Below are 19,832 nucleotides of genomic sequence, written 5' to 3' on the forward strand. Positions count from 1 at the left end.
TATCGCTAGAATGTGCTCCGTCGTTTCTCTATCACGTTATACAAATGTCACTCGTATTTTCTCACAACTTCTTCGAAAGCGACTCGCGCGAGTGAACATTTCTTCTTTCAAAGGTGGAGTAATCACATGCAAATCGAGTGATTTTAATGAAAACTTGGAAGACTATTTACAAGATGTAGAAGGTCGAGGAGATATTCAAATATAAATATATACATTTATTATCGCTGTCTTTCTAATATTTTTGCAATATCATACGGCTATACTTTAATATAATTTATATACAAACACATTCGTCGTATTATAAAATTACATCAGACAACAGCCTTAATATCGTTTTTGTACATTATCTAAGTAGCTAGAATAAGATTGGCTTTATAGCACTGTAAACTGCATAATGGTACTCCAGTTTTCGCACAAGTATATCTTTTTGGCTTTCTACAATGATTGACACCACAAAAAACTTGCTTTGGGAGACTTTTCCTGAAACAAAAGAGAAAATGTCTATGTAATGTTAAATGTCATTGAAGACAATATGTATCAATGTAATTTTATTATACTTACTCCTTAGCAGAGCGAAGTGGAAAGTCCTCACCAGGTGGCAGAGATATAGAACTCCCCTCGATTGTCAAACGATAAGTCACTAGTGGTACTTGCCGCTTAGACAATCTTCCTTTGCTAATGACCTTGGACGCCTTGGATTCTTGTTTTTTAAGTAGTCTTTCCATTGTTTTTTTCTACAAAAGCAATTTAGAAATTCATTCATTTTTTGTTTCTTAATTAAAGAAGAAATTTTTATTGATTTAGGTGGAACACTTAATTATAATCCTACCTTATCTTTCTCTCTTTTCTCATCAGCTAATTGTTTTCGTTTCAGAGATTTCAAAGCAGCCTTCTGTATAGCTTCCGCAGTCATGACTTTCTCCTTGTAACCAGTAGGTAACGACATCAGCTGCTCGACACTTTGATTCGGCTCTGTGTCAGTTTTTCTCTCAAACATCGCTCTTTGCCGAGCTGTCATCAGTTTAGGATCCTTTGGCTTAATTTTTTTTAATTCATCATCAACCTGAAACAAATTGACTTCATTCTGCCAGCGATTATCACCTTATAAAGAAATATACAAAAATAATAGTTTATAATTATGGGGGAAGAGATAAATAAAGGTAAGTTTATATATTCATGTATAATGAGGATGTTTGTCTCTTTAAATATAGTTTTACTATATTTAAAGACCAAACTTTTACGATCTCTAGTAGCAATGAGTGCACATCTTTTTATAACATATAAATAGATATAGTGTAAAATAGAAATAATAGGTTTTATACCATAAAAGCAATACAATATGTATGCAAAATACCTCTTCGAGTTTACCAGACTCAATAGCATCCAGCCATCTTTCTTCTTCACTGCTAGTGCCACTATCTTTGCCTTTATTGCCCTTGGGAATCTTCTTCTTCGTGGTTGCTTTTGGAGAAGGTGCAGTACTTGTGGTAGGTGTATTCAAACTGCATGTTTTTAATATTTTTTCTCGTTTGTCTATATTACTAAATAACAATCTTATTAAGCACAAGACAAACATCGAGGAAACTTAAGGACTATGTGTGATTTCTATTTTTAATTCATATTATCATAAAACATCATACCTTCTCTCGTCTTCTTTCTTCACTTTTATCCTAAAGCTTTTCTTTCGATCCGCATCAGCTGAGATGTCAGCAAAGTTATCGCTATCATCATGCATAAGCTTCTTCTTCTTATGTTTCTTATGCTTATGTTTTTTGTGTTTCTTTTGCGGTGGAACATCGCTCGTATCTGATGTACATTCGTTCAACATAGAGAATCGCAGAGGAAATGATATTTTTCATAAATAATAGTCGCGCGATGCATCGTGTATACGAACTTACCCAAGTTTATTTCCTCTTCTGTGCTTACGTCCTTTAACTTGCCCATTGAATTAGAGAACAGTCGAGTATGATGAGCAATTAATATACTACTGAGATCGCAATTACATGAATATGAACGAAGACAATATGCCAAGAACTATGGAGATTATGCTGCTCCTCTCTCTCTCTCTTTCATACAGGTGTTGTAGGTGTCTAATAAGGCAATGCCCTAACGCCACTGTGCAATAATTAGATGATAAAGTTTAAAGCCTGTAGAAACAATTCAAAGTATATCCTAAAAATCACAAATTACGTCCGAATAAAGACCTGTTCTTTTTAGCTGAACTAATGCAATAAGTTACAGTGAGACAAATATATTTTGTTTATATCAGTGTCGTTATTGCACCAATGCAGTTCAGCCAAAAAGAACAGACTTCAAGTTCGAACATGTTCTTACATAGCGACGGCTAAACCGGAACTTTTAGGTTTTTTTTTTCTTCTTCAATATTTGACTCCAGGCTTCTCATAGAATTTTCAGGTTATGTTGTCTCTCCCTCTCTCTCTTTCTCTCAGTATATGGTTACAGGGATTCTCAAAGAGACATATCCCTAACACCACTCCAAGTCAATAAGAATAAAGGTTAATAAGAATCAACTAGGTTGTTTGAGTGATATCGTGATATAAAGGCCAGGAACCAATGTTTCAAAGCATGTTCCAAAAATCTCAAGATCCGAACTTGTCCGAATACGTCTGATCGTAACGGCGGCTAGGCCGAGAGTTAGGTTATGTTGTCAATTCTTTCTCTCTCTCTCTCTCTCTCTCTCTCTCTCTCTCCCTCTCTCTCTCAATATTGGTTCCAGGTAATCCTACGATTTTTCTCCAACAACATTCTAATGAGGTATGAATGAATAAGGTCTTGGCAGGTTCCAAGGCAACTTCCAAAAATCACTGGTCTGAAGTTGTTCAGACACGTCTTACCGTGCCGGCGGTTAAACTGGAACTTTATGTTGTCAATTGAGCTGTCAAATTATATCGATAGGCAATAATCGATATATAAATCGATTATCTCGATTTCAAATTTCGACTAATCCTTGGTACAGCACTGCTAGATGATGCTAGATTATGTTATGTTTTTTAGTATCTAATAAATTGATTGCTATTTCGATTAATTAATTGATCACTATGTCGTTTCTTATCGCGTAATTATAGGCCGCGGTCCAAAAAGCACTCACAGCACTCTTATGCGTTTTGAATTGGTTTAAGCAAGTTCACTCGAAGTTAGGTAACGTCATAGTTTTCATGCTCACGCTGCCCATGGTCGGAAGATGAGGCACCTGTAGCCCTATTCTGTAACTCGTTATTGGAGTTATTGGAGTTTCGTTATCGTTGCGCAACTTTTGTATATCGTAGAAAAGCTGTACAACGATAACGAAACTGTCGTTAACTCCAATAACGAATTACAGAATCCCAGCACTGTTCTTTTCAGCTAACTGCTGAACTGGTGCAATAAGTTAAAGTGAGACAAATATATTTTTTCTCACTTTAACTTATTGTACCAGTTCAGCAGCTGAAAAGAACAGACCAACCATGAGCACTGACGTAACAAGCGAGGAAAAAATAGCAAATTTCCTATCCTGCGCATGGACCGAAAGTTGGTCATGTTAGTGCAGGTTAGGTCATGTAGCGTTAACATGTAGAGCATCTTCTGGGATAGTTTTTTAGAGTTTTTTAAAGTAACATTCGCGCTTGAAAATGTGTATTTTTGAAATTGACGTCAGGGTGCCTATTATGGACTTCTTCGGAATCAATTCCGATCGGAAACATTCAGTTATTTCCTAGATTTCTATTGTCTTTTTTAGGGGAAACGGAATTATTCCGATCGGAATTGATTCCGAAGAAGTCCATAATAGGTAGTCAGGTGTACTTATTTCGTTCTGGGTGACAATGTGTGTTTGTGTCATTTCATTGGCTACGAAATATTTGAAGATAAACTTAAGACAGCTTAAATATATGACTCGATTATGGTTGCTTTCCATCAAGAGACATAAGTCGACACAAGTATCATCTTATCTTTGTTACTCACTGATTGTGGAACAAAGATAGAATGTTTGTGTCGACTTGTTGGAAAGCAACCTGTGAATACCGGCCCTAGTGTCGTAAACAGGACGAATTCTCGATGCGCATGCGTAAAAAACTCAACTCACCTATCAACTACTTGCTTAAAGTTGCAGCTTCACGTTTTTTTTATAAATTGCGCATATGTTCGAGGTCATAGCAGCCGCGACCAGCTGGCAGACCAAGGTTACGTGTCTGGTATCCCTAATTCATTTAGTCGTATTGTTGTTAGCCTTCGGTGATATTTAGTGCTTATCGCAGGGGCATCGGCCGATCGCCGATCAGACATTCAACCATGGCATTGTCGAGAATCAACGCTTCAGATATGATGAGTGCTTTAACTCGCGTCTCGCGCGCAGGTATGAATTATTTTTATTTTAAAATATATAATGTAGTACTTAATGTGAATTTTAACTCATATCCGCTCATTAATATTGTCGAAATATCAAGTACAACGTTCTGGAACTTTTAGTGAACCACAATGACCTGTACTTTAAACTTGCTTTGAACGTTAATTTAAAGAAATAAGTAATTGTAAATTAAGTGTGCTCTTTTACCGTTTACTTTGTGCCCGTTATTTGTGTCAGGAACTCTGCATTTAATTTTATTGTTTGGAAGACATTTGAGTGACAAGTTCAAGGTTCACTTTGGATGAGCTATATTTCGCAATAAAATTCATACAGCGGACATCTACTTATAAGGAAATATTTAAAAAGATCCAAATATTATTTATAAATATTCTTCTCCAGGACATGTATTGACACTGATATTCATTTTACATAATAATTTCATATTATGTTCATAATATGCAGAATAAGTTACATAAAACAGATATATAATTTTGACCCAAATATATTCCAATAACTATCATCTTTGTAAATACATTTGTTACAGTTGATTTTCACTTTGTGTAGTTGGCATAATTTTATTATTCTAGCAATATTCTTTGGTTGCATACCAAAATGTTGCCTCTGAGGAAAATTTATAGATTATGTTACATATACATCCTAGATAGCACAGAGAATTCAGAAAGAATTCAGTCGTATGTCACCAATTTTGAGTTTATTTTTAGATGTAAAAAGAATTCTTTTCACTGAACTAAACTTTGAAGAATTTGCATCTGAAAATGAACTCAAAATTGGTGACATACAGCTGAATTTTTTTAAAATTATCTGCTATTTGGGATTACATATACATTATACACACTGAAGATATATAGCTTACGTTATAACGTAAATGTTTTTTTTTTTTGAGGAAAATTTTCCTCAAAAAAAAAAACATTTTGGAATGCTCTACGTCATAGGATGCGTGATACTTGCAGTATATGTTTTCTGACAGCGTTTTACGTATTTCAGCGGTGTCCTTGGAGATGCAGCGAGCAACTCCGGCGGCGATTCATCGCGAACAGAAGCTGCACGTGACGAGCGTGCGTCGTTATCCGGAACCGCCGCGGCTGAACCTACCAACTAATATGCGCGACATATTCGCTAACGAAATGAGCCGTTTTACGCCGGAACGTGCCCGCGACATCGCCCTGTATAGCGAGAACGGTGGCGTGGCCATCACGAATGCGAGTCGCACCGGCTACCCTAAGATCTGCGACAACGGCCAAGCGGATTCGTACGATTGTTTCGGCGCCGTCAGTCTCTGCGGCTCGATGCAGACCAACGTGCCCAAGCCTTATCGCTCGCAGGGTACGGACGCATGGGTGCTGAGCTCCACGCACCTCAACATGCCCGGCGGACAATGGACTCGTGACAGCAAATACATCGCCGAGGACATGCAGAGATCCCATTACCGTAATCTGCGCCCTGAGTCGTGTAAGAGCGGCTTTTGAACGTGGTTTCGTGGGTAGAGGTGCTTTCATCTTCTTCCCTTTTTTCGAAATATCGGAAGATTTGAGATTGATATAATTGAATCGATGAAATTTACATAATCGAATTCGTCAAATTGATCATCAAAAAGTTCAAAATTAAAATCTTCAGATATTTGTATCCTTGTGACTAACAGTATGACGATTGCTGTGCTTCTTTAAGACTCAAAGTTCAATCATATCCGAAGCAATAATTTTAGAGAAAAACGAGCTTTTGTAACTAGCCAACATTGGAGACTTATGTCTAGGTATAGCTTCCGGAATGGAGCCGTGTCTTGAATCAGCGATATGCCGACGTTTCGCAAACGTTGCAGTTTGCATCATCAGGGCTGAGAACTCTGATACTGAGTATCAGAGTTCTCAGCCCTGATGATGCAAACTGCAACGTTTGCGAAACGTCGGCATATCGCTGATTCAAGACACGGCTCCATTCCGGAAGCTATACCTAGACATTGTATCAATGGCCGTGAAAGCCTCAAATCTAGTATTGGAGACTTATATGCTGGAATTGTGTGCCGTTCAGGTTCAGGTTCTGCAATTAATACCTTCATAATGAGCCCGCTTTTACGAACGACATATTGGCCAATGCAGTGCATTATCAGAGTCAGCTACTCGACCGGCGCGTCCGGAGCGCCCAAGGACGGCGTGAAGGATCAAGCGACAGCCCCGGCGTCGAGTCTCATGATGTCGAAGCGAGACAGGTTTCGACTAATGCTAAAGGATTACGGAGGCACCATGCTCGTCTTTCATATTACTATTTCGCTGATAAGCCTCGGTGCTTGTTACATGGTGGTCGTTAGGTTAGTCTATCACGTCCTATATATGGAGGGGCCCAGAAATCGCACACTTTCTCGGCACTTTCGATGGAATCCCTGGAAGAAAAGGCGGATATTTCGGAGTGGGCGACTTCTGGAGCACTCTTTACGCTCAGCTTATCACGCATCTTCTCTTTATAACACATCTTTTGCATTGGTACTTTTCATGGTATGACGACTTACAAGATGAAATATCTGTGCTCCTTCGCCTCACTGTATTCGATTTTTATCATTACATAGATTCTGTTAATTGCTTAATTTTTATGCTATTGTGTAATTATTCGGGAGAGTATCTTGAAGATATTCGTCACTTATATATTCTTGATTTCAGTGGAGTAGACGTGACGCCGTTCGTGCAGAAAATCACAGGTGGCAACGAGGAAGTAGACACTCTACTAAAAACGTCGACAGACTTCGTGATAGCGTACACCGTGCACAAAATGTTCGCACCTGTTCGTTTATCGATGACCTTCGGTGTGACTCCGCTGCTCGTGAGATATCTCAGAAGAATAGGTTTACTCAAGATGCCGAAAAGACCAACGTCTTCATAAAACACCGCGCCAAATGTTTTTAATCAGTGCATGCTACAAGTCATATCAAAGAATCAAGGAAAAATGTAACAACGAAGCATTTCATAAAAACGACGATCTTACTGCGAAGAGAAAGTTTATCGCAGCAACTAGTGATATTTTCCAATATTAGGATATCTATCTTTTGCCCTAGAATTTGTTGAATTTAAATTTCCATGTACACATTATGCGAATAAGCGAGCGTGACATAAGATGTACGCATTTATATGAATATTCTGGTGTTATTGATATGTATATTTTGTGTGAGAGGACCACAATCTGTAAATAAAACAAAAAATTGTTAAATGACGAGCTGAGCATGAAAAGACGTTTTCACATATGCATCTCGTTTATTATATAAAGAATATAGCGATCATAATTTACATGTCGTCACGCAATATCTCACGCATGACAATATTCCAGAATCAACGGCACTCATGAAAGCACTTCAGCTGCCAAATCAAAAACTTCCCAAGAGAATTATTTGCATCTTTATTTCTCTCTCGTAGGAGTTTTTCCATTATCAATTAAATGTACACGCACAATACAAGATATCAGAAATTCGCGTTAAAGTTGTTTTTTTTAAAATATCACATTTTTGGAGATTCGCCACTGAACGAAAGCCGATCAAAAACGCCAGAAAGATTGCAATTACTTTTTATTAGTGCCGTCGAAGTATTCGTGTTACATGCGTGTACTATTATATATATATATATTTTTTGTTTTTTTATATATATAATTACGCGTATTATCATTCGCAGCGTGGAATTTTCTCTTGCACGACATTACACAAAAGCTCGGCAGTTTCGATGGACGAATTCACATGTTTGTTCGCACAATCGTTTCAATCATGTATAGGAAACGTGCGACGCTGTCGTAACTCGCGGCGACACGCACGTGTCGTGTGTGTATATATATGTACAGAATTCTTGAAAAATATATTATAGTACATAGAGTAAAGAATTAAAAAACATATATAATTATATACAATTGTGTTAACCTAAAGATAGTGTAGCACACTTCTTACGCGTTAAAATTTTACAATCTCGTTGAGATTTCGTCGGGAGGCCAAATGCTGCTACTGTAAATTGCAGTAGCAGATCCGTCATCGCGTGATGAAAAAGGATTGGCCGTCCGTAGCAAAAGGGGCTCCTGACGAGTAAATATAAAAAGAAATTCCCCGAGAGAGCCGTTAGAGTCTTTGCCTGAGTATTATTGCGTTTCCATATGTATGTCTCCTAGATGCGCCTCGTAAGAGTTAAGCGTAATAGGTTCAGTTCTCCGATATCGATAAAATTAAAGGATGAGAGAATTCGACGATACAAAACATGATTAATTGATCGTCGTTACAGTTACGACTTATTAGTATTCTTAGATTTGAGCTGCCTCATGCTCGTATCAGACTATGGATTGAAGACTGAGGATTGCGGATTGAAGATTGAAACTTGACCAATTAAAATAAAGCAAACCAAGATCGAAGTTTATTGATTCGTCGAAATCTAATTTTCAATTCGCAATTCTCAATCCCTAATGGCGATGATCTGATACGGGCTTTACAGAAATCTCGGACACTTGATTATGACAGATAATGATGAAATTCTACTTGCAAAAAAATGAAGTTTGAATAATCAATATTATAAATGCATAATATTGATAACTCTTACAATATAATAGATATCTGCATATGTCTATAAAATAATGAAAGAATATTCAACGTTTTCTATTCTACACAGTACATGCAAATTGCAAATAAAATTTCATCATAAATCTTATAGCGCGGGTTGTAGATCGTCCAAAGTTAGCTCTAGCTCAAAGTTCGGCATGCATTGCACATTTGCAACTTGTTCCGCTTAACATTATTCTCCTTTACCTCGAGTCGCTCGAAACTCAGGAACGTATTATTTGTAAACATATGTTTCTAATAGTTTTCCATTATTAGGTTGTGCGCGGGGCAATGGAGTAAGAGGAATAATGCTAGGTAGAACAAGTTGAAAATCAGTCGAAATTCGCGTATGTACCGAGCTCTGCTTGTTCAAAGTCCTCAGACACCAGTTGTTTCAAAACTTTGGACACTTGTTTCATGTGTTGACTGCATCGTTTGAGCATTTCCAACTTAAACGTAAGATAGAATCGAGAGTTCGTAGCGACGGGCGCGATAAACTTAACGAACAAACGTCGTCTAGTAATACTTTCAAACTAATCGACACTTAGAGGTATATTCTATAACTTTTAATGACATCGTTATGTATCACTGTGCAGATTTTTTGTATTATGAAATAACTGCGCAGCGATACATAATGACATCATTAAACGTTATAGAATAGTAATCCCGAATATTTTACACAGATCCATATATCACGTGCGTTCGGCTCGAGAGATTAGAAAAACTCATTTGGCACAGCACTTGCATATTGATACGTGCTTTTGATTACGTACGAGAAAACGGTAAACGTAACGTAATAAAGCATCACTTGTAGCAATTTCGACTCCGATCAAATTGATTGCTATGATAAAGCAGGAGTTCCACGAGGCTTCAGAGAATGCACATGAAAATATCAAGATCCGACCTTCTGTCGGGGCGCTGAGTGATAAAATAGAGTCTTTGAAAAATCATCGTAGCTCGTAATATAAAAAAACTGTCAACATAATTCGTGATAACAAATTGAGAGACTAGATGTTCTTCGTGTTATGTGGAAGAACGCAATCCTGGAAGGCATGGAGAACTCCTGTTATTGATTATGCAATCATGCAATATTATGCAATCACATTCCAATTATTAAATATACAAATCTTAATATTGTAAGTAAACTCGCGATATTCCGAGCATGCCTCTAGTATCGAGAGGGTACTTTTTTTTTGTCAATTTATTATACTTAATCGCAAAGATCTACGTACGTTTAGGAAAGAATATAGCGCAACATTGAAAGTTCAAATGCCGAAAGATCAGAGATTATTTGCTCTGTCTTTCCAAGCGAGAAGTAAAAAAAATTTTTAACATTCTCGTGACCATTTAAATTTTCATTTTCTTTTTTTTTTAAAGCCACGTATATCTTTGCGCCTTAAACGTAGATAATGATGGACGTTCGAATCTCGCATTTTTCTTAAAAGATTCAATTATACGCGGATATGAGTTTGTTTCGAGATTATTCGAAATCGGAAATTCTCTTAAAAATCTTGAATGTTTACATATCGACACAATATACTTATAGTAAATTGCACGTAGATATAGATGACACAGTATGCTTGCGGGAACAGTTAATCTTGAAGATTTTTGAGAATTACTGATTTATGATAACATTCGAAACGGCTCGAGACTTCTGTCACATTCGAAGTGATTCGACATGCTCCATATCATTACTAAACGTAGGCCTCGTTTCGGCGTCCTCGTATATGATTGAAGAATTGCTTCCAACTGGTGAGTGTCTTTTTGGACCACACCCAGAAGCTGCTGGTGATACCAACGATCATCGCCATTAGGTACTTGATCATGAATACCTCGAATTCGGGCCTGTGGCCCAGATCACGTGTACGTTCGCCTACAGGACACGGCAGAGAGTAAAGGGACTGCGGGCCTGGTCGCGAGCACATCTCCATATTCCATGTCAGCATCCACTGATCGAAGTACGCTTGTTCGTAGAAGAGACAAGCAATGACAATCATGGCAGGCACGATATAGAGTACGGAGAATATACCGATGCGTATCATCAGCTTCTCGAGTTTGTCCGTCTTTGTACCATCGTGCTTCATAACGGTGCGAATGCGAAAGAGCGACACAAAGCCTGCCATCAGGAACAAAGTGCCCAAAAAGAGGTAGACGCATAAGGGCGCCAATACGAAACCTCGTAACGCTTCCACGTTCCAGAGGCCGACGTAGCATACACCCGATAGTATATCACCTGTGAGTGAAATAAATAATAAAATGGTTTTAATACTGATTTTCTCAAGTATCAAATAAGCTATGTTTTAATGATTTAGTTATAGCTGAATTCTCATATCTTTAGTTTTTATTTGCTCTGTGCTCTCTGTGCTTTTTGTTATAGAATTTATCATCTTCCCTCACCTTCCACTTTCCCCATAGCTAAGATAGTAACAGTCTTGACAGCTGGTGCAGCCCAAGCAGCCAGGTGAAAGTATTGCGAGTTCGTTTCAATCGCCTCATGCCCCCATTTCAGGCCAGCTGCCAGGAACCATGTGAGAGTGAGAATGACCCACCAGATACTCGAGGCCATGCCAAAGAAATAGAGGACCATAAACAGCACGGTACACAGTTCATACTTTGTACCCTGAGTAATCGTCGATACCATCGGTACACGCATTCCCATGGGTGGTAGGAATGGTTCTCTACATGATATGTTGTTACCAGCTGCCCAACCGACCACATAAGTTAACGATACCATCAAGTAACAAACTGATAGGAAGATGATAGGTCTCTCAGGATACCTGAAATTCAAGAGTGCAATATTAAACAATTTTAGATGTCATAATGTCGAAATTTGCTGTTTAAGAAAAGTATAGAAGAACAAGTAAGAAAATAGCATTTTACCTAAATCTATCTGTGTCTATGAGAAATGTCAAAAAAGTGAAGAAGCACGAGGCTGCACAGATGGAGGCCCAAGTGCCCACCCATACTCTAGAAAACCTCCTCTCTCTCTCAGTGAAAAACATTCCATCGCAGGGTGCTCCACAGTCAGGCTCTACCTTGTTGCCAACTTTCAGCGAATAGCCCAACTCGTGTGGAACCTTGAAGTGAACTGGGCAGACAAAGCCAAAATCCCTGGCACCCAGGGCAAAACCACCACCACCACCACCACTACCAGCACCACTAGCACCACTAGATCCATACGGTTTGTGTCCCTCGTTCCAAGCTGGCTGAAACTCAGCCACTGGCATACGAGGCGGAGGATAAACTGGACCAACGGGGTCCTGAGCCGAGGTCTCGTTGTTCCCGACACAGAGCTCAGCACCGTCGTTTGGAGGCATCTTGGAGCAGTCCAGGGCTTCTGGCCAGGCAAAGCCGAAGGTATTCATGAGGCCTTCGCAGCCAGAACGCGCACTCTCGCACAGCGACCGGCACGGCGGTATCGCCTTGTCGATGATGGTGCACACTGGTGCATAGACGGTGCACAGGAAAAAACGCAAGTCCGGGCTGCATTTCATCTTGACGAGAGGCGCGTATTGATGTACCTCCGCGCCGGCGTCCTCCTGCTTCTGATGGTTCATGAGATTCGGCATGATGGTCTCGTTGTATGGGATGTTCATGCAGAGGTTGATAGTGATGGGCTCGCAACGGCCGTGATGACCGAGCGGATCGCCGCTGCTACCGCGGGTGCCGCCGCTACCGCCGCCGCCGTCAATGGCAGTGGAGTGCAAAGTGGCCGTAGCGAACAGCACACTTGACAGAATTCCGATTGTCGCAGTCCACAGCATCCTGCGCGCGTCCTAGCCTCTCCTTCGCGATGGGCACGACGTCGGTTGACGAGCACTTTCTCACCTAAACGGGAGATACGACGCGTACGTCACCAGCGTCGGCCGCTCGTGCGGGCCATCGCGGTGCACGCAACAGATACGACGACCACGGGAAGATGATGGAAATGACGGCGGCGGTGCGAACGGTAATGACGGTGAAGATGACGGGACGCGCTCCCCGAACGGCAGTGTAAACAGTTATGGTGGCTACGCGATCATCTCGTCGCTGATTACGCGTTGATTGGCTGCCCGAGTGGGGCGATGTTCGACTCACTAATCGACGTTCGATGCATTCCTCGTGCAAGGGTGCGTTCGGATTCCTCACCCGGGTGCATTATAATACTAAAAGTACTATAGTATATGTCACATATTTTGTAGCACTTTTCCACCCGATTGGAGAATCGGAACGCAGCCCGAAGGATCGATTATCGCTGCACTACGTTCCAAAATTGCATTCCAAAATGTCCTTTTTGAGTAAAATTTTACTCAATATCTATAATTCACGTTGCATATACTATACAGAATATTGAATAAAATTTCTTGCAAAAAGACGTTTTGGAATGCAACCGAATAGCCTATTCGGTAGGTAGAATAATATTTAGCAGTATGATAAAGAAATCTTAGTTCTTTTTGTTCTGATTGGTCAATTAAATTACTCTACTCTTCCTTTCTTTTTAGAGCAACAAAGCGATAAATGAGCAATAAATGTGCAACAAAAAGAGGCATAGAATGACATTATGCACGCAAGAAAACATCTAAAGTGTAGGCCAGAAAGAAGAAGATCTTTAATTATCTTATCTAAAGTTTAAACAAGTTTATCAAACTTGTCAATGAAACTTTTCACTTTTCATTTCACCAATTTATATGAAGGAAAAAATGTACGATTGATACCTCGGATTTCGATTGGCTATCAGATGGGGAGTTCCTAGGGTCTCCGAAGATAACGTTTGAAACTTTGCCCCGAATTTGCGTGATGTCTCATCTCCATGTAAAGTTGATATTTATGGCATCTCACGCTGCTTACTAATGATTCTCGTATTTCACTTCGACAGGAAGGTTTTGTTGACATAGTAAATAGATATCAGCTCCTAACCAATAATGAACGTCTCGTCCTAGTGCGACAAACCAAACAAAAAAGTTACCTACACTGCTTCGATTAGGTTAGGTTAGGTTAAAAGGTTTCTATAAGGTTGCCGAATCTTCGAATCTGTTTACAGTCACTTTGCGCGAATATCTAGTCGCGACGCATTCTCGATCCGAAATTACCTAAACAAGACTGTAAGTTCCATTACTGACGTTTTCTATGCCAATATTAACATTGCGCCGCTCGCATCTAAAATCTATGCGCCAGCACTCGCGCGTCTTGGCCTCGGTCCAATATACATTTTATCCTCTCCACCAAAGGATTAGTTTTATTTATTCGCAGATTCTCTGTTTTGGTTGTTTTGTTGGAACAGATGTCCACGAGGCAAAAAAGTTTAATTAAAGTGAGATTACCTCGGGAAGTAATTTCACTCTCGGCAATGAACTGGGACGTAATTCAACGGCGCGGCCGAACAGAAGAGATTAAAGAATCGCCAAGAAGTACGTTTATAGATTCTCAATGAATTGATGTTGTAAGATGCGAATTCCTACCTACTGTCCGCTTCTACATTAATGCACAGGAATAGTAAATGGGAGAATGGCAAGCGAGAGAAGCGGGAAGAAAGAAGGAGATGCAGGAGATAATAGAACGGAGGTAAGAGCATATCTCGTTTCGACGGAGAAGTAATGTAGATTTGAGTGCGCTTTCGTCACGTTCCTAAGAGATCACATGCAACCCGAATATATCACCATCGTTGCGTTTCAGCGGATGACGAGCGGCGCATGACGGGCGGAAGAGGATGGAGGAGGAGGAGGAGGAGGAAGAGGAAGGGATGGGAGGGGGGAGGTGGAGGAGCGATACACCTCAGGGCATCGGGAAAATCAAATAGAGCAGAATTGTATCTGCCGTGTAGTTCTGGTAAAATGTCACGATTCATTACATGATTCTGAGGAGGAAGTAACACGATCGATATAGCCCGCGCGCACGGTAAAACGTATTACATTATCCGCGGGAGATACTCGAGCGGATGACAAAATACGCGCAGGCGGGTATGGCGGGTAACGTAACGCGATAATCCTATGTTCGATAAACTGGAGACGCAATAAATTGACACGTAGGAATCGTCGCATGTCGGCGGCATCATGACGCGCGATATCGTGATGCATCACGGGAACCGAGCGTTCTCTTTAGAGAAGAGAGCCTGGGGGCGCAGGGCGAGAGAAGCGAAAAAAAAGGGACGATCCGTAGTGATAGAAAAATGAGCGAGAAGCGTGATGCAAACGGTGGCGGCGGCGACGACGGCGACGGCGGCGGCGGTGGTTAGGTTTGGAGACGACCGTGTCGGTCGTTCCGGAAGTAGTGATGGGCATTCGAATCTACATCTTTCCCGCTTTTCAAGGAAAAGGAATATTTTTTATTCGCCCTGCACTGCCTGTACTGTGCTCCTGCGCGCGCACGCGCCAAAAGCAGTTACGTTAACCCCGAGGTAAAATAAATTTATCGCCCTGTTCATCTTTCAACTTTCCAAGCGGCTCAATCACGCGCGGAGATCCGAATGGCTTCGAATATCGCTCGAAACCGAAAGTCACTCGGCGCCTCGGATCGTATCGTCAAAGCCTCGTTGCCTCGAAAATTCACGAACGTGCAACGAGAGATGTGCGGAAGTGAGACGTGTAAATGTAAGCCGATCGTATCGCGACATTAGTCGACTGCTGAGAGACTTTCGTACGGGATATCAATGTATTTTGATACACATCAGTTCAATATATAACTTCGAACGTCGCTCGAAACCGAAAGTTACTTCGGGTTACTCGAAACTCGAGAATACACGATAACCTATTTGTGAATGTACGGAAATGGAACATGTAGACGTATGTCGTTCATATCACGGCATTAGTTAAATCTCCAAGAGACTTTCGCACCGGATATTAATATATCCTAACTCATCTCAGTTTAATATAATTGAATTGAGTGCGGGAAAAAGAGATAGAGAGAGAAAAGAAAGAGAAATCGGAGTGATTCGCGACGATGTCAATTGATTTCGTATCGATGACGGAACCGATCAACTTCGGCAATCGATAATCGACACTCGCGCTCTCTGTAGTCTCAAGTCACAAGTTTAGTGCAATTCCGAAACGGACGCTTTGGGCTCAACGTACATACATATTCGTAACGGGATTCGGTGTGTCTTGAGGCCATCACTACCCGGAAGTGTCAGGAGGGGAAGTTCCGAACGCAAAGAGGGGCGGTTTGTCTGATGGTGCGAACGGTGGATCGCGAAACGCGCGAGGGGTGAGCGAGGGCGAGCGCAAAGGGTAGGTAGTCGGGTGGGAGGTTATAACTGGAGACCGACGGGGTGGGAGCGAGAGAGCGCGCGCGACGTAGGGAGGGAAGGCTTGTTCGGCGTGAAGGGGGTCGCGTTACGGAGATCGGACAGAGCGCGCGATGGTGGTGGCTCAGTTCGCTTTCGTTCCGCGCTTCGCGAGGATCGTCGCGTGTGCTTCCTGCCGCGAGTCGTCGTTCCGCACGCTGATCCGTCCACAAGGAGGGAGGGAGCTCGCCGCCCACCCTCCCTTCTCCGCTCCTCTCCCCATCTCGGCAGAGGAAGCTTTAACCGACGAAAGGTTTGTTCGTTTTCGTTGCAACTTTTACTCTGTCGTTATTTCTCTCTCTCGCTCTCTCTCTCTCTTTCTCTCTTTCTTTCTCACACAAACTCAATCTCTCTCTCTCTCTCTTTCTCTCTTACCCGCTCTCAAATTCAAATATGTGTGTGTGTGTGTATATGTGTGTCCGCCATTTTGAATTGAGATATTCAAATTCAAATATGTCGCTTTGATATGTGCAGTCGACGCGGCTAAGACGAGAGCGGGCCTAAAATAAAGTCATCCACAATACACGGTGTGTATCGACGCCGCGGCGAGTGTTCATAAGGTGCGTGTATGAGGTTCCTGCTGGTATTCCGTGGTGAAGTGCTTCATGCTCTCGGGATAAACTTCGCGCGTGATCGCGGGTAGAGAGAAGATCATGTCGGCGAGAAGTCATCCCTGGTTCATCGCGTCGCTCCTGCTCCTGCTTGGATACGTTCAGGGTGAGTGAGCAACGAAACGATAAACGGGACGCCCGCGTTCTGCGTACAGTCGAAATATTTCGCAAACAGTCGCGTTATTGGAGTCGCGTAATTGGAGAGCTTGTTCTCGATTATCTTCGATATCGAATATTGTCCTGAATCTGTGCCTCTAATAAAGTAGAAACGACGCTCTCTATCTCCCTCTCCCTCTCCCTCTCTCTCTCTCTCTTCCCCCTCCTCCTGTCCTCTCTCTATCTCTCTTGCTCGCGAAATTATTACGTCGTTATTACGTTCTCTATGCATTACTACATGCGTATCTACATGATACGTAATGCCGTCCCCAGTGTTTCTGAAATATACATTCAAGGCGCCACGCGGAAATATAAGCTCTCCAATTTCGTCTCCATTAATTATTGTATTGCGAACGATTTGTTCGTGCGCATTTACGCGAGATTTCCGCCCTGTGCATTCGCTCGAAAGCGGATGACCTCCGCATTTGACACGCGGCTTAATTCAATTCTGCCGTTTGACGTAATTACGTATGTAAGTTAGCGTAATGCAATTACTCTTGGGCGCCGGAATTATGCGTCACCAAGACCGATACGACGTGACGTTATCTAATGGCGTTCAATTGATTTTAACGCGCACGGACGCGCTGTTTGCGCAAGGTAAAAATGTGACTTCACGTCAAATGCCTCCTCGTCTGCTTTTCCTGCATTCGCAGCACGCTTCCTCGGAAGAGATGAAACGCGACACGGCGGGAGAGCGACTCGCGAAGTACGCGATACATACAACTTGTAAAATTGAGACCCGAGAATGTTCGGCGCGCGAGATTCAGTTTTTCATCTAACTGCGCTAAGAGTCGGCGAGCTCGCCGTATATATGCATACCGCTTTACCTATTTTTATGCAGTTTCGAGGTATTCACAAATTCATAGGATGCGCGGTATGCGGACGCGGTCTCGTGGAATATTTAAAGTACTATCAAACGTTTGGAGTAGTTGTATAAAAACTTGGTTTGTTCATCTCTCCCTCTCTCTCTCTCTCTCTCTTCCTCGTGGACTATAACGTAGCTTATGATACACGATGTACAATATGCACGAGTCGGTGAAATCCATCTCTGCGGTATTATTGGCTTGACCTCGTAAATAACTTTCGTTTTTGTTTTATCAATTTTATTTCGGAGTGAAATATTTTACGATGGTTTTACACAAAAATGCAATATAATATGAATGAATATAATCTCTAACATGCAAAATATATATAAATTGCGTGTACTCTCTCACACGTACACATGTACAGGTCGTGACCTTAATTTTAACAACATGCTCTTCGATCATTTTGTAGTCGACTTTTTCCTCAGCGGAAATATCGGGAGAGGTTATCACCAATTGCGAACTCTCAACATTGCACGTCTTCGTAGCTAAGCCGCGAATTAAAGTTCTATTAAAGTAAAATACTCGAGATTAACCGAGGAATATGATTTTGCTATCTATTTGTCCGTTTGAAACTCTCTTCGCGGAAAATTCCGTTCTCTCCCTCTTTCACAATCGCTCGTAATTCTGAGACTATCGGTGCTGCGACATTTTCGCCACGGAAAATTCGACTTCGAATTGATCGGAGGACCTGTCGATAAAATTAAGATCGTGAGTTGCAGTATAGTCGTGCAGTGCAGGTCGGTGTAGGTTTATGTGCATGTGTGTGTGTGTGTGTGTGTGTGTGTGTGTGTGTGTGTGTGTGTCGAGAAGAAGAGAAGAGAGAAAAGAAGTAGAAGAAGAAAAAGAGAAAACATTACTTACCCGCGTCGGGAGTTGTTTACGACTCGATATTTCGGAGGACGCGCAGAAGATCGTTTGTCCGGTCACGCGCTTTAACGTTCCCGTTATAACAGATGCGACGACACATGAATATGTGTTTGAGCGTGATCATGAAGGGACGCGCAATGAGAGCGGAAACTACCTCGTCGGTAATAGTCTTGTGGTTATTATGCATTATTAAACGATCGAATATATTTCAAAACGCCGCGCGCCTCCCTCGAGATTGATCCGCTTTATGTTGGGAGCCTCTATGCAAGGTAAAGCACGCGTTAATCGATGTTAAAATTGAAAGAGGGAGAGAGACGGAAAGGGTCAGGAGAAATAGACAGAGAGAGAGAGAGAGAGAGAGAGCGAGCGAGCGGGCGAACGAGAGAGAGAGAGAGAGAGAGAGAGAGAGAGAGAGAGAGAGGGAGAGAGAGGAGAAAGAGAGAGAAAGAGAAAGGAAGAGACAGAAAGGGTAGGAGAGAGTACGTGCACACTTGTGCGTCACAGGTGATTCTCTTTAAGAGCCGCTCAGAAATTTTAATCGTGTCCGTGGTGGCCGCGATATCATCGTTATAACCTGAGTCACACGTTACATGTTACCTTGAAAAAAGGTAGTGGCAAATGAAAAGTGGATCTCAGTGTGGAACATTGTCGAGGAAGTCGAAAGTAGTTTTGAAAAAATGAGAGATGTACATATACGCGTAACGAAGCGCGAAATACATTCCGCGACCGCGTGATGCTTCGTAATAACCTGTCGCGCGAAATATCCGAAATATATGATAAATTGAGATTATTGTTTACGTATTATACAATAGTACGGGGGTAAGTAAGTGAATACTTATAATTGGAGAAATACTTATAATTGGAGAATACTTATAATTGGAGAACATGTGAATACATACAAAAAAAGAAATAGGAAGGAAATAGGAAAAATATTACATTAAGAGAGAGAGAGAGAGAGAGAAAAAGAGAGAGTGAATATTTGGGAAAAATAAGAAGTATTTATTTGCGCGATGGTAACTCTTGACAATAATTAACATGCGAATAATTTTCTTATTTAGAAAATTATTTATTTTCCAAATAAGAAAGTATAGGAGAGACTGGGTTTAGTTGGTTAGCAGGATAAGTTGACAAAATCGATTATTTCTGCTATTTTTTAATAGAC

The 19,832-nt window shown here is 41.3% G+C and overlaps 4 protein-coding genes across 7 annotated transcripts in view; 2 read left to right on the plus strand and 2 right to left on the minus strand.

Annotated features, from left to right (window-relative positions):
* Positions 1-194: 194 nt before the first annotated feature.
* LOC116842424 (INO80 complex subunit B) lies at positions 195-2,900 on the minus strand. 3 transcript variants are annotated; one of them, XM_032811634.1, is made up of 7 exons: positions 2,335-2,900; positions 1,899-2,115; positions 1,641-1,806; positions 1,355-1,541; positions 830-1,084; positions 562-734; positions 195-480 (listed from the first exon to the last, which is right to left on the minus strand). In XM_032811634.1, the coding sequence occupies exons 2-7, from the start codon at positions 1,942-1,944 to the stop codon at positions 348-350; spliced, it is 960 nt and encodes a 319-aa protein (XP_032667525.1). In that variant the 5' UTR covers positions 1,945-2,115; positions 2,335-2,900; the 3' UTR covers positions 195-347. The 3 variants fall into 3 exon arrangements, with proteins under 3 accessions (XP_032667525.1, XP_032667524.1, XP_032667526.1); XM_032811633.1 differs by having other exon boundaries at positions 1,899-2,147; XM_032811635.1 differs by having other exon boundaries at positions 830-1,063; positions 1,899-2,147; positions 2,335-2,898.
* Positions 2,901-3,782: 882 nt separating this feature from the next.
* LOC116842461 lies at positions 3,783-7,561 on the plus strand. Its single transcript, XM_032811710.1, has 4 exons — positions 3,783-4,351; positions 5,348-5,812; positions 6,389-6,665; positions 7,012-7,561. Exons 1-4 carry the CDS (start codon positions 4,288-4,290, stop codon positions 7,229-7,231), a joined length of 1,026 nt encoding a protein of 341 aa, XP_032667601.1. The 5' UTR covers positions 3,783-4,287; the 3' UTR covers positions 7,232-7,561.
* Positions 7,562-7,890: 329 nt separating this feature from the next.
* LOC116842460 (frizzled-7) lies at positions 7,891-12,980 on the minus strand. The gene is made up of 3 exons (XM_032811709.1): positions 11,793-12,980; positions 11,310-11,689; positions 7,891-11,145 (listed from the first exon to the last, which is right to left on the minus strand). The coding sequence occupies exons 1-3, from the start codon at positions 12,674-12,676 to the stop codon at positions 10,607-10,609; spliced, it is 1,803 nt and encodes a 600-aa protein (XP_032667600.1). The 5' UTR covers positions 12,677-12,980; the 3' UTR covers positions 7,891-10,606.
* Positions 12,981-14,689: 1,709 nt separating this feature from the next.
* LOC116842462 overlaps positions 14,690-19,832 on the plus strand; it is a 259,941-nt gene continuing 254,798 nt past the window's right edge. Inside the window, exons 1-2 of one of the 2 annotated variants that reach the window (XM_032811712.1) lie at positions 14,690-16,423; positions 16,645-16,887. In XM_032811712.1, coding sequence (XP_032667603.1) covers positions 16,824-16,887 — 64 coding nt within the window. In that variant the 5' untranslated portion in view covers positions 14,690-16,423; positions 16,645-16,823. The remainder of the gene's footprint in view (positions 16,424-16,644; positions 16,888-19,832) is intronic. The other variant, XM_032811711.1, reaches the window with a different exon arrangement.

The sequence above is a fragment of the Odontomachus brunneus genome, unplaced genomic scaffold (genome assembly GCF_010583005.1).
Source record: "Odontomachus brunneus isolate Ranch 3 - 2012 unplaced genomic scaffold, Obru_v1 Obru_scaffold_025, whole genome shotgun sequence".
Classification (NCBI taxonomy): Eukaryota; Metazoa; Arthropoda; class Insecta; order Hymenoptera; family Formicidae; genus Odontomachus; species Odontomachus brunneus.